Genomic DNA, 15,202 nt, shown 5'->3' on the forward strand with positions numbered 1-15,202 from the left:
CAAAAGTTCTTTCTTTTGTTTAGGTTGTTCCCCTTTCTCTTCTGAGAGCTCTCCCTTCTCCATGTGGGAAGTCTCACAGGCGATGGACCTAACCAAGGAGGCAGACTAGGGAGGAACCAAGACCCCTAGAATGCCCCACTCCCAAACCAGAGGAAGGAGGAATAACCTGAATACAGGTTCCCATTTTAGCCAACTCATCAGAAATCCAAGGAAGCAGCTCCTTAGGAGACTTCCAAGTGTTCTTGTGTCTGCAACAGCTGGAACTGGAATAAGAGTTATCTACACTATCTGAGGCCAAAGCTGAGCTGAGGAACCTGTACTTCCTCTGGAGACCAGCCCCTGGAGTGGTTGAGTGCCTTTCCTCCCATTTATTACTTCCTGCAGGGGCAGATTTCGGTAATCTTTGGTAATATGATGCCCTGAGTGAGGACAAAATTTGGTGCCCCCAAATGGATCTTCTTAATTATGGATCTTCTCAGTTTTGCACTCCTTGGACACCCACAAAGCCCTAAATCTGACGTTGCTTCCTGCAGGGAGAAATGGAAGCTCTACTGCAACATGATGCCCAATACTCTCCTGGTGTCTCCAGCCCTGATGGGTGTGGAATCTTCCTCTTGACAACTCCTCCGATATTATCTCTTCCCTCGACATCCTACCGCCTGCTCAGAACAAAGAATAAAGCAAAGGACAGCTAAAGCACCCTTCCTCTATTTGCCAGGACAGAAGGAAAAAGCAAATGGCAGCAAGAAAACCTTGGGTGTTGGTATGATGCAGTATCTGCTCCACATGGCCTGCAAGTGCACATTCTGCCTCACTCCTCTTAACCCAGCCCTGTGGAGAAGGTAGGAAGAGCTGGACTGGTGCAGGAAAGATGAACACTGTAGCGCACACAAAGCTCAAAGGCCCTCTCATGCCTCACAATTCCTCAGTGGGGGCAAGGTCTTAAGGAAAAGGCCAGCAAAGGAAAAGATGGAGCAGTAAACTGCTTGCTTGTGGGAAAATAGGGGCCCCAGTACTGTTCAGCCCTCAAAGTATAGTTGTGTGGGTGGGGATGCAAAATGATTTTCCCCAAAGTCTCATGTAGCAGAAGCCAAGCTGAGGCTGGGGTCCTCTCTCCTTTTCCTCCCTACTCAGCCATGTGGAGGCTGGGAAAGCTGACCAAAATTACCTCCACCTCACCTGTGCTTGTAAACCCTCAATCCTCTAGAGGGCAGTTGGAGAGAAGATCAGAGGAATAAAGATAAGAAATAGGAAATAAAAGCACAAGCACTGTGTGTAGGGCTCTGGGGAAGCAAGAACGGATAATTCTTTCTAATCCAGGAACAAGGCCAGTCTGGGAGCTCTGTCCCAGAAGAGAACTCAAATTTAAATCTGCCCCATCTCCTGCTGATTGGAGGGCGGCAATCCTGAAGGTTCTTTAAATGCCCTCCCTACTCTACCAGAGCTTTCCTTTTTTTAGGCTCTGGCAACATAGGTTTGTGTGGGCAGGCATGGTAGTAAAATCCATCAATCAATCAATAATATGTTACAGTAACTTTATAAATGTTTATTTATATTGGATTTGTTAAAACAGAATCTAGACTCACCTTCACATTAGGTTTCTTTATTGAAACTCCTCTGTACCATCCTGAAATACAACAAAATATGCCAGATTAAATTCTTTCTGAAGCTAAAAATAAATACATAGAGCAATTAAGAACTCAAAACTGTTACTCACTTACCATTCCAAGGCAGTACACAACTTATTCTGACAGTGTCTCTAGTAAGATATTTGGACTCCTCCTTTTCTTTTCTTTTCTTTTCTTCTCTTTTCTTTTCTTACATTTTTAGAGAACCAACTAAAACTCTTGGGTTTAAGTTGACCCAACCTATTGGTTTTAGCTTACAGAGCTTGGCAGGCATAGGAGGATCCAGGTATCAGACTACGGTTTGATGAAACCATCCAGACAGTATGTTGGAAAATATTGGTGGGAGGGTGGTGAGGTCTATCACTACATCATCATCATCAATTATTTTTACTCCACCTTTTCCTCTGATGGGACTAGATGGACAGATACCATAGGTAACCATCATAAATTTGGGTGTATCAGGGGCATGTCAGCCCCCAAAATCAACAGAACCCAAGCAACACAGGAAACTGCCATATATTGAGTCAGACCACTGGTCCATCTAGCTGAACATTTTCTGCTGACTGACAGCAACTTTCCAGGAGTTTCAGTCAGGAATCCCAATCCTACCTGGAGACATCAGAGCTTTTTGCATGTAAACCACTGAACCATACATTCTCCTTACAAAGCACCACCCCAAGAGCCCTTAAATGGATCCTCAGTGAATAGCAGAAAGCCTCCCTCACTTTCCCAAAGTATGCATCATGCTTGTTGTTTCCAGTACCAGCCAGAAAGCCAATATCATAGCAAAATAAAACCAAACACACCACGAAAATATTATTAAGAGGAAGGTAAAACCACCACAGTGTTGAAGGTCAAAACCTCCTCATCCTACTCACTGTGCACAGCTATGGCTCTCTGGGAAACAGGGAACCAGCAATATATGTCTGCAAAAAACTAACCATTAGATCTGCTTGAACAGAAGAATTTTAACCTGTCATTTCAAGTAGTAGGCTCAATCCCTTCTCTTCTTCATGAATAAAAGTCTTAAAGTCCTTCCCCACCTACTCTTTCACATTGTACACAACAGCACTGCTGCCAGGAGAAGTCTGAGTAGTGGGCATTTAGAAGAAGAAGTACTATAATGCACACAAACCATCTCTGGAGGGAGAAGAATACAAAAAAGAGGCTTAAAAGAGGAAGAATTATTTGCAATCTTGGGTGAAAAACTTTAATTGGGTAGTCTGGAATATCTCTCAGCTTTCTAGAGAAGGATCCGCCTGACAGAAGTCTAAGGTACCTTCAATAGCTAAACCAACCTGCGGGACCAAATGGAAGTGACGTTGCTGATCAGTCACAGAAAGTCCCTCCCCCCAAATTCATTTTGCCTTTGCAGACGACTGACAGCTTACAAACTCTACCACCTGCCCAACTAAAAGAAAGTCATTTTCATTTCTCCTTCTACTTGATACTTGGATTCTCTGCAATTATTCAAAAGGACATCCCATGTTGTATAACAAACAAACAAAAAAACTATCCAAAAAGCCAACTTCCCTCTCATCTCTGAAAGCGTTGGAGTGGAGTTCCCCACTTCACTTCCCCTCTCACGGCAATGAAAACAATGCAGTTTAAATCTCTTCATCCAGATTTTTGCACTGCTATCTTGCCACCACTTCCTCCACAGCCCCCAACAGTTCACACTATCAATTTCTGATATTAAATTGAGCTTCAGAAGGGTGATCATCTTGGCAAAAGGAGAGATGACCAGAGTCCTTTGGAAAGTGCACAAGCTCTTCAGAGAATGCCATGTGGTTCAAAAATGCTAAAGTGCTTCTGAGGATGCTCAAGTGCTGTTGAGAGTACCCAGGCGATGTACAGAATGCAGAGCACTTCTGAAAGCAAAGCAGAGGGGCAAAGGTGGAGTAGTGATGCTGCACACAAAAGGCTGTAGGTGTTGAATGCTGCTGGAGTGGGAATGAGGCAGGGCCTCTGAGGAGTTTAAAGGTTTTACAGGCTGGCGCCAGCCTGTAAATAATCAGCTCCCCATCTCTGTTTTAAATAGTCTCAGGGCTTCTTCAGGGTTGCCGACTGAAATCAGAGAAATATTGACAAGAGAAGACTAGATAGATTTTTGGATTGAGAAGCAGATCACTCTTCAGGCAAGACTCAAGAAGCTGACAACCAATCTATTTCTCAAGAGCCAGCAACAGAATCTGGGCAAATGACCAGGAAGGAGAAGGTAACAGGAGCAGGATAGCTCAGGTAGAAGTGTCTCTTTGCCATAAAATAGCAAGCCTGAAAGCTCCTTTATAACTCCAGGCTGCACACGTTCCAGAGCGGCTAACCCATTACTGAGTGGGTAAGTGCACTCAGTGTACCAAGTTGCCAGCTGGTTTGCTGCAGATATCCACCTGCATGAAAAATAGGAGACTCTAGGACATCAAGGGCTTTGTTCTTTACTATTCAAATGTGGCTCTCTTTTATTTATTTTGTTGAATTGAACATTATTCACTCCTGATATGTGAGTAGCATGGCAAATCACCCAGTCAAAATTGCTTCTTAGGTTTTCTAGATGACAATTACACAAGCAACAAAAATCCTTCATAGTTTATGAACCAGGCCTTTGGTAGTCTAAGGGTTACATGTATCTAAAGAAATAAAAATGACTAATTTATACAAATTGATTGTGAAACTCTCTTGACAGTTAATAAGTAATTGAAAAGTGGAATTCTGACTAGCTAAAACACAACCCTTTTAACTCAAAACAGAAATTCATGTGGTTTGCTCCATATATCCATATATTCACAAAAATGCATATTTACCTAAAAAGATAAATGGAAGATTTATCCAAGTATACCTTAAGCTCCTTTTTCTAGGAGTTTAGCAACCAATTTAATAATGCACTAAAAAGAAAACTGTGCAATCCTATCCATGTTTACTCTCAGGGGATTGATTCAATGCCGAATAAGTGCACATAGGATGTGCACTGCCATCTTATGTTGTTTTGAAAAGTTCACCATTTAAGATACTAAAAGCTTGCAATGTTTGCCACAAAATATACTAAAAGCTCAATATATAGGGCATGGAGGGGAAAATATAGACATGTTTTGCTTATTGCAAACATCATGTGTCATTAGACTATTTTCAATAACATATGGAAAGTTGTTACTGAAAGCAATAGCAGTATGGACATATCTAACATAATTCACTAACCAATTTAGATATATTTCTGAAGTCAGTTTGATCAAGGTTCTTGCTAGACACTGTTACCACAAGATAATGAGGCCAGGGTTCAAATATTTGTAGACAGATGGTTAATAAACATGGTGACCCCCTTTCTGACTGGATTACAACCAATAATGCTCCAGCCATTATACTAGAAAGTGGGTCAGAGTAGGTTTTAGTAAGCATTTGAATAATCATGGTTCCCAAATGAGTCATTGAAATATAGGTTCTCAAACTGTGGGGTTTATCCTTCTCTGTCAGTCAGTCTGTCTCTCTCTCTCTCTCTCTCTCTGTGTCTGTCTGTAGATCTCCAACAGGACACAAAAGAGTTGGATTTTTCCTACCTGTTGGAAAACAAGGAGCTACAGAAGCTGGAGTTTGCTTTATTCTGTATAATCAGCAGATTAGGTGCTCAGGAGGATGCAAAGGAACACAGCAAAAGGCAAAACAGATTCTCCTGTATCTGAATGTGCAATACAAATGAAGCACCCACCTCTCTGGTTGAACTACTAGCCAAAAAGCAGAAACACTACAACACTACTTCATGCATTGCCCCTTTCTTATCTTGCCTTTTTTCTTCTCCATTTGGCTGCATGGAGGAGGGGAACAGCTGAATGAAAGAGAGAAGGGCTTCGCTGCAGTGCAGCTTACAGCTTTCTCCATTCAGTCAAGTAGAATAGATTCAGCAAGAGAGAAGACGTATTATACACTAGGGGTTGTACAAAGGGGGTCTCTTCAGAGAAAGGAAAGGCTCTAAAGATGTTGGAGGATAATGTGGCACAGAAACATGTGGCATTAGATTCATCACATCAGTATAACCATTTGAATGCAATAGCTGAGGCAGGAAACTCTCATATAAAGTAAAAATAAGCTAAATTCTGGCTGCTTCAGGAGCAGCCATAGCTCTCCATTTTCCCTTGCCCCCAGAAAGTGGATCAAGCAAATACATGTGGGAGGAGTGCTGCTGCTTTTTTTTTTTTTTTTTGCAGTCTTATATTATGTAAGTATGCCTAATAGATGGGCATACAATTCCAAATGTTATATTTCACTACACAGATGTTTGCTGTATGCATGTCCTTATACACAAGATCCAGGCATGCTCACAGGTACCTCTAGGTTGGGAGTTTAAGAAAGGTGAATTAAGTTCATATGTGAGTGAATTCAAAGAGTTTGATAGGTACTACATTATAACCAAATTACTTTTAGTACATCTTACTCACCTTCACATTTTTCCAGGATCTGGACAGTTTCTCCCAGTTCCAGAACCAAGCCTTGTGGGACAGGCCCTCGAAAGCTGCATATAACTGGGGAGGAAATAGAAAAAGGTCAGAGGCTGAGTAGCATTACATAGTGCTACATAAAAATAGCAACTACATTCCTGTTTAAATTCCATTTATCTCAAGATTAGGAATGCCTTTGTGCCAAGATATTAGTTATGAATAATATCCCACCTTCATTACAACCACATGCATTTTTTTTAGTGGACACAACTAATTTTAAGACTCACAAAATAATAATCTAATTCAACAATATAGGCATATAAATTTTGCTAAAATTCAAATTTGGTGTATACTGTATTCTTTATCAAAATCAAGCATTTAAAAAGGAACAATGTGTTATTGTATATGCAAAATCCAGCAACTGTCTCTTGGTTTGCATTACTAAACTAAATACCTTTAAACCCTGATTCATGGGCTTAGTGGTGGTGCAGATGAGCCACAGATATGAACTCCCTTCAGTTTTGCTTTTGGTTTTCCATTTACTGCTAACCATAGTTTGCTACAATGTTGAAACCAGCAAACTATGGTTTGCATAAAGCTGAATTGTAAACCAGTACTTTGGAGGATCATCTAAATCAGACCTTACTAAGAAGTTAAGAAAAGCCATGCTAAAGCAGACCAAAGGCTCATCCGGCCACAATATTGTTATCAGTGCAGTCAACTAGATGCTAATGTCAATCCCACAAGAATGACATGAATTGAACAGCACTCTCATAATCTCCAGCAACTAGTATTCAGAAGCATACTTCCTCCGATCCTGGAGGTAATATATACTTCATGACTAGTAGCTATTGATAGCATTATCCTCTATGAATTTGTCTAATCTTTTTTCAAAACTACCCACATTGGTGGCTATTACTATATTTTATGGCTGCAAATTTCAATATGCACTATGGGAATAAATACTTCATTTTGCCTGTCCTGGGGCTTCCAACATTTAGCTTCATTAGGTGTCCATGGGTTCTAGTATTATGAAAAGGGGGGGAAACCACCCTATCTGCTTTCTTCGCACCATGCCTAAATTCATACACATCTACCATGTCCCTATACTCAACCTTTTTCTAACATTCCCCTTTCACTATTTTTCTGAACTAAAAAGCCTCAAATACTGTAACTTTTCCATACAGAAGAATTGTTCTGCACACTTGATTGTTATTATTGTCCTTTTCTGAACCTTTTCCAGCTCTGCAATATCTTTTTTGAGGTGCTGAGTCCAGAACATGATTCAAAGTGTACTGACACCACAGATCAGAAAGCAATTATGATATTGGCAGTTTTACATTTAATCCTTTTCCTAATGATCTCCAACATGGAATATACTTTTTTCCCACAGCTGCTGCATTATAGGTCTGCATTTTCATTGTTATTCACCATGACCCTGAGATCTCTTTCCTGGTTAGTCACTGACAGTTCAGACCCTATTCATGTATATGAAGTTAGGGTTTTTTCTGCTTCACTGTGCGTTAAATTTACACCTGCTTACGTTGGACTTCATTTGCCATTTTAATTCCCATTCAGCCAATCCCCTTTTTATTTTAACCACTCTAAACAATTTGGTAACATCAGCAAACGTGACTAATTCACTGTGGCTCATCTCTAGCTGCAGAGCAAGATATGAGAAAGATAAAAAGCACTAGCCCCACTAGAAATCATTGGAAGGCCTCCAGGTATGTGCATTTGTGTGTCTGTACAACCAGTCCACTAAACACAACAATGGACTTCCGACTTCTAAATTCAAAAGTCAGCTCTGCCATGCCTCCATTCATAAGATTACTGTGAAGTTAAGAAGATAATGACTGCATTCAAACGTAACACTCAACTATAGCTTGGCAGTACATGAATGAAAAACAGGCTCATGGGCTTTCCCCTCCAACTCTGCTGTGGCTGCAAAAGAGTAGTTCTGAAGCATCTGCTTTCATTTCAACTAACCACAGCTTGTTTTATCAAAGCAGAACAAACTGTGGTTGCTGTTAATTACCGTTCAGGTTTATTAAAATTTGTACGTCACTAGCCACAAAGAAGTCCCAAAGTGATTTAGAAATAAAGTAAAATATATATAATAAAACCACATAAACATGATTAAAAACATGTCTATGTTTGTCCAAAGAAGTCAGAATAAAACCACATTTTGTCCTGATATGGGACAAAAGGACTAACTGTGATTAGTTGAAAACAGAATAATGTTTCAGATCTTCTTCCCACAACCATGCTGTAGGAAAAGGAGGGGAGGAAGAAGCCCAAGGTTCATGCACGTAGCACTACTCAATGGTTTAAGTGTTACATTCAAATGCAGCCCATGACTATAGTCCACAACTATTTAGGAGTAACCTTGTAAACCAAACCAAAATTCAAGGTATGAATGTCCCCTGCTCCATAAACTCAAGGCCTTGTTCCAGCTTCTTAACCTCAGCCATCCTGCTCCGGTTGCCTTCAACCAACCCTTGCCATTCTCCCAACTTCCAAAATACCAGAAAACAGGAAGGGAACCAGAATGGAAAGCTGGCATCATAAACTGTTTTGCACTATTATTTCATAGAATTGTGATAATAGTGACTGTTCTCTGTCTTCCTTCCAGACTTATAGGAAACAACAGAAGCTATTTATAGGATACTGTAATGGCTTTAGGGGTTGCTTGTGCGTAAGTTGCCGCCGCTCTGGGCTAGGTTGGCTGGTTAAACCATTTCTCGCTGGACAGCCATCCACTCCGTGGCTGTTCAGTCGCTGGCAGAATCCGTCAGTGGGCGTTTCTTAAACCTTTTCCAACATAAAAGTTGTTTGACGCCCAGTCTCCTCCTACTCTCCCTGCGCGGAAGTCTTCTGCGCAGGGAGGGCGTGGGTAGCGGAGGACCTGTGCTCTCCCTGCTGGTGTCCAGTGAAGAGTCCCGGAGCCTGCTCTCTGCTTCCCCCATTGGCCCCCCTCTATCCCTGGTGTTGCGCTGATTTTCTTCCCCAACCGGAGACCTGCCTCTCTCCCTGCTTGGCCCCTCTCCAGCATCGTTGTGGGGCCTCGCCTCCTCCTCTAGTTCCGATGGCAGTTCCCTGACAGATACAACTCAAGTTATTTTGGTACACAGGACTTCAGCCTAGTCCTCAAGATTGCTCCTATGGAAAATCTCAATTAAGCATTTGGAGGGGGGAAGGTGGAATCACACCATGTTAACGTTTTATCATTTACTATAAAATTGGCATTCATTTTATAAACGTTTAAGTTTGTAGCACTTCAATCCAAATAATTTAAAGCAGTTACATCTGTGTTCTAATAGTTTTTTACAATCACATAATTTCTTTCTGGTATAAAATACCTAGAGCCCACAGAAAGTGAAATAATGATGGGTTTATTCAGCCATAAGAAACAGACCTATGCTCCAAGGCAAAAGCTCCCATCAGCTGCATTAGAATCTCTTAACAGATGCAACCATCCAAAAGATCAAATCATACACGACTCCATGTGCTCCAATACAATCATACCCATCAATATTAGCATCAGGATTTTATTTTATTACATTATTGACAGAATCCTGCTTATTTTAGAAAAAAAAGGACTATAAATGTTGTGTCTCCACTGAAATTCAAAGCAACACCACAAAACTGAGATTACAGATCAAATATTCCTTGATCTCCATCCTCCAAAAATCAACCTGAATTTGGAGCCCTGGCACCACATTTCTAAGTAATCCATTAGCTTGTTGTGTTCAGGTTCAACAAGCCTACATCCCCTTCCTTGGGGGCCCTCTTCTACACACAAATTAAGAGAACACTTTACAACTGCATACAAAAATAGCACATGGTAGGAAAAGGCCAGCATATTCCTTGTACGTAAGTATACATGGTGCAGATTAAGAAATTGTTGCATACCACAGCCATAATTTTTAAACATGTTTCAATTTGCAACAGCAACGTTTAAGGTTGGGAAAGTGAAAGTGACCTGTTCCCTAGGGCCAAAATACTTTGAACTACTTGGCTCTGGTTTCCAGGAAGCAGACTTCCATGAGTTGGCTATTTCCCCCTTTAAGGGCTCTGCAATTTCTGTTGGAATGTTCCTGTTCATGGCTCTAGCCAGCTAGATATGCTTTCTTCCAGCCATGGTTTAGCACTGCAGAATTTTTGGAAAACAACTCAGAGACTGACTTGTATTCAGTGTGAGTTACCCTGAAGTGCTGTAATATGCCATTTTCTCCCAGTCACAGCCCCTTCTAACCTGCAGTATGGTCAATGAACTGCATTTGCTTTGGAATGAGCAATAGCAAGGTATTTTAAGTTTCACACTAAATAAGAACAGAGCAAGAAAAAGAGTAAGAAGCCTTCTCTTTCAGGATTTGTAGAGTGGCTGGGGAAACCTAGCCAGATGGGTGGGGTATAAATAATAAAATTATTATTGTTGTTGTAAACAAAAGCCTACATTTACATTTACTTAAAACAGAACCCATGAACCTTTATCAAACATATGAGCCAAAACAAAGAAAAGAATGGTGGCATCTTAAGAAACCTAGCAACACTTAGCATTATGCCTACGTGCTTCTTACCTGGTGGCAGTTATGCTACCTCACATCAGATCCCGAGACAAACATCTTGCATCCAAGCTGCTTCTAACATTTAACTCAAAACTCCCTCCCTCTACTCCATGTCTCTCTTTGTCCTAAACTGCTGTTTCTTTACTCAGGGCTCATCCACCCAGGCTTACTAGACACAGATCATTTGGGTGGAGTGGCGGTTGTGCATGTGTGACATCACACATGCACTACCACCCCAACCTAGACAGGCTGCTTCGGCCCGCCCTCCCCCTCCGCGAGGCTTGCCAAGGCACTTTGGCACTTTCCTCTGAGATCAACAGGACACCTTCCCAGAATGCACTCTGGAGGTCCACAAAAGGACATGCCTTGAGGGCCATGTATTGGACTACCGTGATTTATTAGGTATGTTAGCCACATCTAAATTTAGTAGAATTAATGCTACTGAGATGAAGGTTGCTTTTCTATGTAAAGAAGGAAACAATGAACACTATCTGCCTTGAGATGAAGCATTATAGAGAAGTATAGCCCTGATATGGGGCTTGATACGGGGATCAGAGAGTGATGAATTATCACAGACATTGGTATCCATATTTAACCAGGAAAATCCACAGATCTTAATACCCCTACAGTGGTACCTTGTGTTACGTACCGTCCCCCTTACGAATGCTGCAGGTTATGCATTCTGCTAACCCGGAAGTAGATGCCCCTTCTTGCAACTTTTGCCCTGGGATGCGAGTGGAAGTTGCGCTCCAGTGGTGCGCGGCAGCAGGAGGCGCCATTAGAGAAAGTGTGCCTCAGCAGTTTCCTGTTACGAACAGACCTCCGGAATGGATTAAGTACGTAACACGAGGTACCACTGTATTTCATATTATTTAACAACTTTAGATGAGCCATAGACCAGATTCTTGGCAATGCTGTGTTGCACCTTCACTCCATGCACATATTTAGTACAACTCCTCTGTAGTTCAAAACCCTGTTTTTCATTGCAACATGAATCTTGTCTTGTCCTTGATATCGTCTCACTGTATCTGTATCTAAGTCTCTCTAGACTCTACACCATCTGTACAAACCCCTTTTAACATGTGCATAGGCCAAATGGCCTTTCAATTTTGGTCATGCTAAAAATAAACACCTTTGACTTGTTTCACTTGCTAAGCCCAGCTTCAGATATTGAGAACAAAATGTCAACGCCACCAAAATGTCATTGCTAGCATGCCAGGGTCTCACTGGTACAGGTGTATTGTTTGGAAGCAGCCACCGTGTGACTTCCACATTTAAAAAACTCATTGATGGTTCCATCATTCTTTAGGCACTACAGAGAGGGTGCCTGCAAAAGACTGCACAAGGCTCTTTTAAAATAGGTTTTGTAACTGTCACATGTTTGGTTTTACTGACTACCATTTAGACTCTGTTTACTGTACCTTTTGGAAGTTTGGTGGTTTATATTCAACTGTATTATTTTTGTTCTCAGCCTTGAGGATTTTGAATTTAAAACTCTGAATCCCAGACAGATAGGTGGAAGATGAGGCTATCAATAGCTACTAGTCACAATGCCTATGTAACCTCTAGTATCACAGTCAGTATGCCACTAAATTGATGAGAAGCACAAGTCGGAGTGTGCTTTTGTGCTCATGTCTGCCTTGCTGTCCTCTTAAAGGTATATGTTTGGCCACTCTAGGAAACAGAATGCACAGGGATAGAACTATAGGAAGCTGCCTTATACCGAAACAAATCATTAGTCAATCTACAATCTACAATGACTGGCTGCAGGTCTCCAGGGTTTCAGACAGGAGTCTCTCTTAGAGAACTACCTGAAGATGCCAGGATTGAGCTTGTGGCCTTCTTCATGCAAAGCAGATGCTCTATGACTGAGTTTACGCCCCTCTAGTCTGAGCTAAACAGGCCTCTGGTCTGATCAGATCCTGCTTATGTGCTTCCCTTGGGCATCTGGTTGGCCACTGTGAGAACAGGATGCTTTTTACAGGCTTCCCCAACCTTGGCCCTCCAAATGTTTTGAGACTACAATTCCCACCATCCCTGACTACTGGTCCTGCTAGCTAGGGATCATGGGAGTTGTAGGCCAAAAGCATCTGGAGGGCCAAGGTTGAGGAAGCCTGCTGTATTAGATAGGTCATAGGTCTGATACAGCAGCCTCTTCTTCCCTTCTTGTATAGAGGTGCTGAATGTGGGTTTCCTACATCCACATGGCTGTTTAAACCATTTTAGCTACATATTATGCTTGTAATAGGTAAGGCCAGCCTCAGGTCTGAATTTGGCACAGCATCCAGTCTGCCAAGCTAAAAGACTGGTCTTAGTTTGGTCTGAGTTTGAAAGTGAACACAGTAATGAGGAAAGAGATCCTGAGGCTCATGTTCACCCTAAGCTTCAATGTGTGCTTTAAATTGCAAGCTGAATGCAACAATCCTATACCCACTTACATGGGAGCCAACACTTATGAAAATCAGTGGGATGTTCCGAGTAGACAGATATAGGATTGCACTGTTAGTTGCTCTCAATTATGATCTACATATGTAATTGACACTTCAGAATTTGATATGGAACTATCAGCGTATATAGGATCTTCATGCTACTCTTTCAAATCTCTATAAAGCCAAATGTTTGGATAATCTATAGTAAAAACCCAAACTATACTTCAAAGTATGGATAGTCTATAGCAAATTTTAATGCGGAATTCTCATAACCTATCCTATTCAAAGCACGGTGACTCCCATGGCAATAAACTTTTCTCTATTTTGTTCATATTTCACATGATATATTACATATTTTAAATAGGTTCATACCACTAAAATAATTACATGTTCTTCGTAAATAGGAACAATGCTACTACTTACTCAAGCATTCCTGTAAAGATTATGTTTAAGGAAAAGACTGATGTGCAAGTCAGGTATTGCAGACAGAACACAAAATTGAAATGAACTAATATTTTCAAGTTGTTCCAAAATGTGGGCTATTTGAACAACCACTGGAAAACCCAAATATTCTTCCACAATTATTTGATGAACTGAAATGCCGCAGGGTTGTCTTTAACAAAATTTAATTCAGAGTAGACCATTGAAATTAATGGACTTGTTAGCTTTCTCCATTAATTTCAAAAGGTCTCTTCTGAGTGTGAATAACACTGAATACAACCCACAGAGTAGAAATACAGCCACCAACTGAAGCTACTATGCAACTGTCTTGGCTCTTTGGCGCTAACACCTGCCAGCAACACCCATTTTACTGACCATCACTGACCATCAAAGGCAACATAACAATGTCTACAACAAAACTCCAATTGCAGAAAGGCAATCATATAATCTCACTGCATTGCAGGAGAGTCCCAGACCAGCACACTATTAGAGAAAACACACTCCTGATGTCCTTCCTCTGAATAACCTCTGTGTCCTCTGCCCCACTTCCCCACTAAGGAATTCAGACACAGAACATCGCAAGTGGTTTATGCAAGAAAATGTTGCACTGTAGAATGCTCGTGTTCAGGATCCCAGCCAGTCATTTCCTCTTGCAGGGTGCTCAATTACATCCCCGGGATTTTCTATGTCCCCCCCACCCTCATCCAGCTAGAATTCCACAACCATTGGGCCATTTTGGGTTCCACCTCCTTCTTTTAAAAAGTGCACTTCTGCAAATCTTCAGTTTTCTTCAAACCTGCTGATACTTACTTCTTGTGCATGGGTAAGACAGCAAGTATCACAATGGCATTATATAAATCTCTGGCACAAATGTATTTAGAATATTGTGTGGTTTATTTGTTTATTTAAATTGAATTATATTGTTTTTACTGTTTTGGTGCAAGCCACCCTGAATAACTTTGGGAGGAATGGTAGAATAACTATCTAATAACAAATAATAATACACAAGGCATTTACTATCCGAACTGTCTTCCAAAGCTGCTCACATCAAGAGAAAGAGAGGGAGAAGCTTACAAATGAAAAAAAGACAAGACACACAAAGAAAGGGGAGTGGAAGGAAAAGCTAGATGAGAAAAATCAGTTATTAAATCAGTTATTCATGGCCAGAACAGAGTGATGAGATGCAAGTAGACATTTTTACCAAGCTAAACAAGCACCACACACACACACATATTATATAGATATATATATAACTCGTATGTAGCTAATTGCAAAATGTAAGCTAATTGTTAACGGCACTGAATTATGTAATGTAATGATCCATTAACTCTCTTAAAAATAGCAAGATTATATTTAAGCTACCAAATAAAATTTATATTAAAAAGAATTAAAGAGTATATTCATAGCAATTTGTATAAGGGTTCCAATGGGACCAGTGGGAGGTTCCTCCCTGCCCAGAAAAAACCCCTTGGGTCTTCAAATACTTACCAGGAGGTTGAGAAAATGCAAAGAGACCAGTCCTGCCACTATCAACAGAAATATGCTTAAACTGGGGGCAGGTATGAAGAGCCTACAATTACTAGCAGAGTAGCTACTCAGGTTTGACACTCTGCTAACCTTTGCTTAAATCTTCTGTAGCCAACTGGTAGTATAAAAGCAATTATAACTTTCCCATTACATTTCTATCCCACCTTTTCTCCAAGCAGCTT

At 41.0% G+C, this 15,202-nt stretch overlaps 1 protein-coding gene across 13 annotated transcripts in view; it reads right to left on the reverse strand.

The window, feature by feature from the left end:
- The window catches only part of DOCK3 (dedicator of cytokinesis 3), a 139,937-nt gene that overhangs the window by 115,647 nt on the left and 9,088 nt on the right, over nucleotides 1-15,202 (reverse strand). For all 13 annotated transcript variants that reach the window (XM_083603191.1, XM_083603197.1, XM_083603196.1 and 10 more), the window contains exons 2-3: nucleotides 6,053-6,136; nucleotides 1,587-1,627 (exon numbers count right to left, since the gene is read on the reverse strand). In XM_083603191.1, coding sequence (XP_083459317.1) covers nucleotides 1,587-1,627; nucleotides 6,053-6,136 — 125 coding nt within the window. The remainder of the gene's footprint in view (nucleotides 1-1,586; nucleotides 1,628-6,052; nucleotides 6,137-15,202) is intronic.

This window comes from Podarcis filfolensis (assembly GCF_964270895.1).
Source record: "Podarcis filfolensis genome assembly, chromosome: 2".
In the NCBI taxonomy this organism is placed as follows: Eukaryota; Metazoa; Chordata; class Lepidosauria; order Squamata; family Lacertidae; genus Podarcis; species Podarcis filfolensis.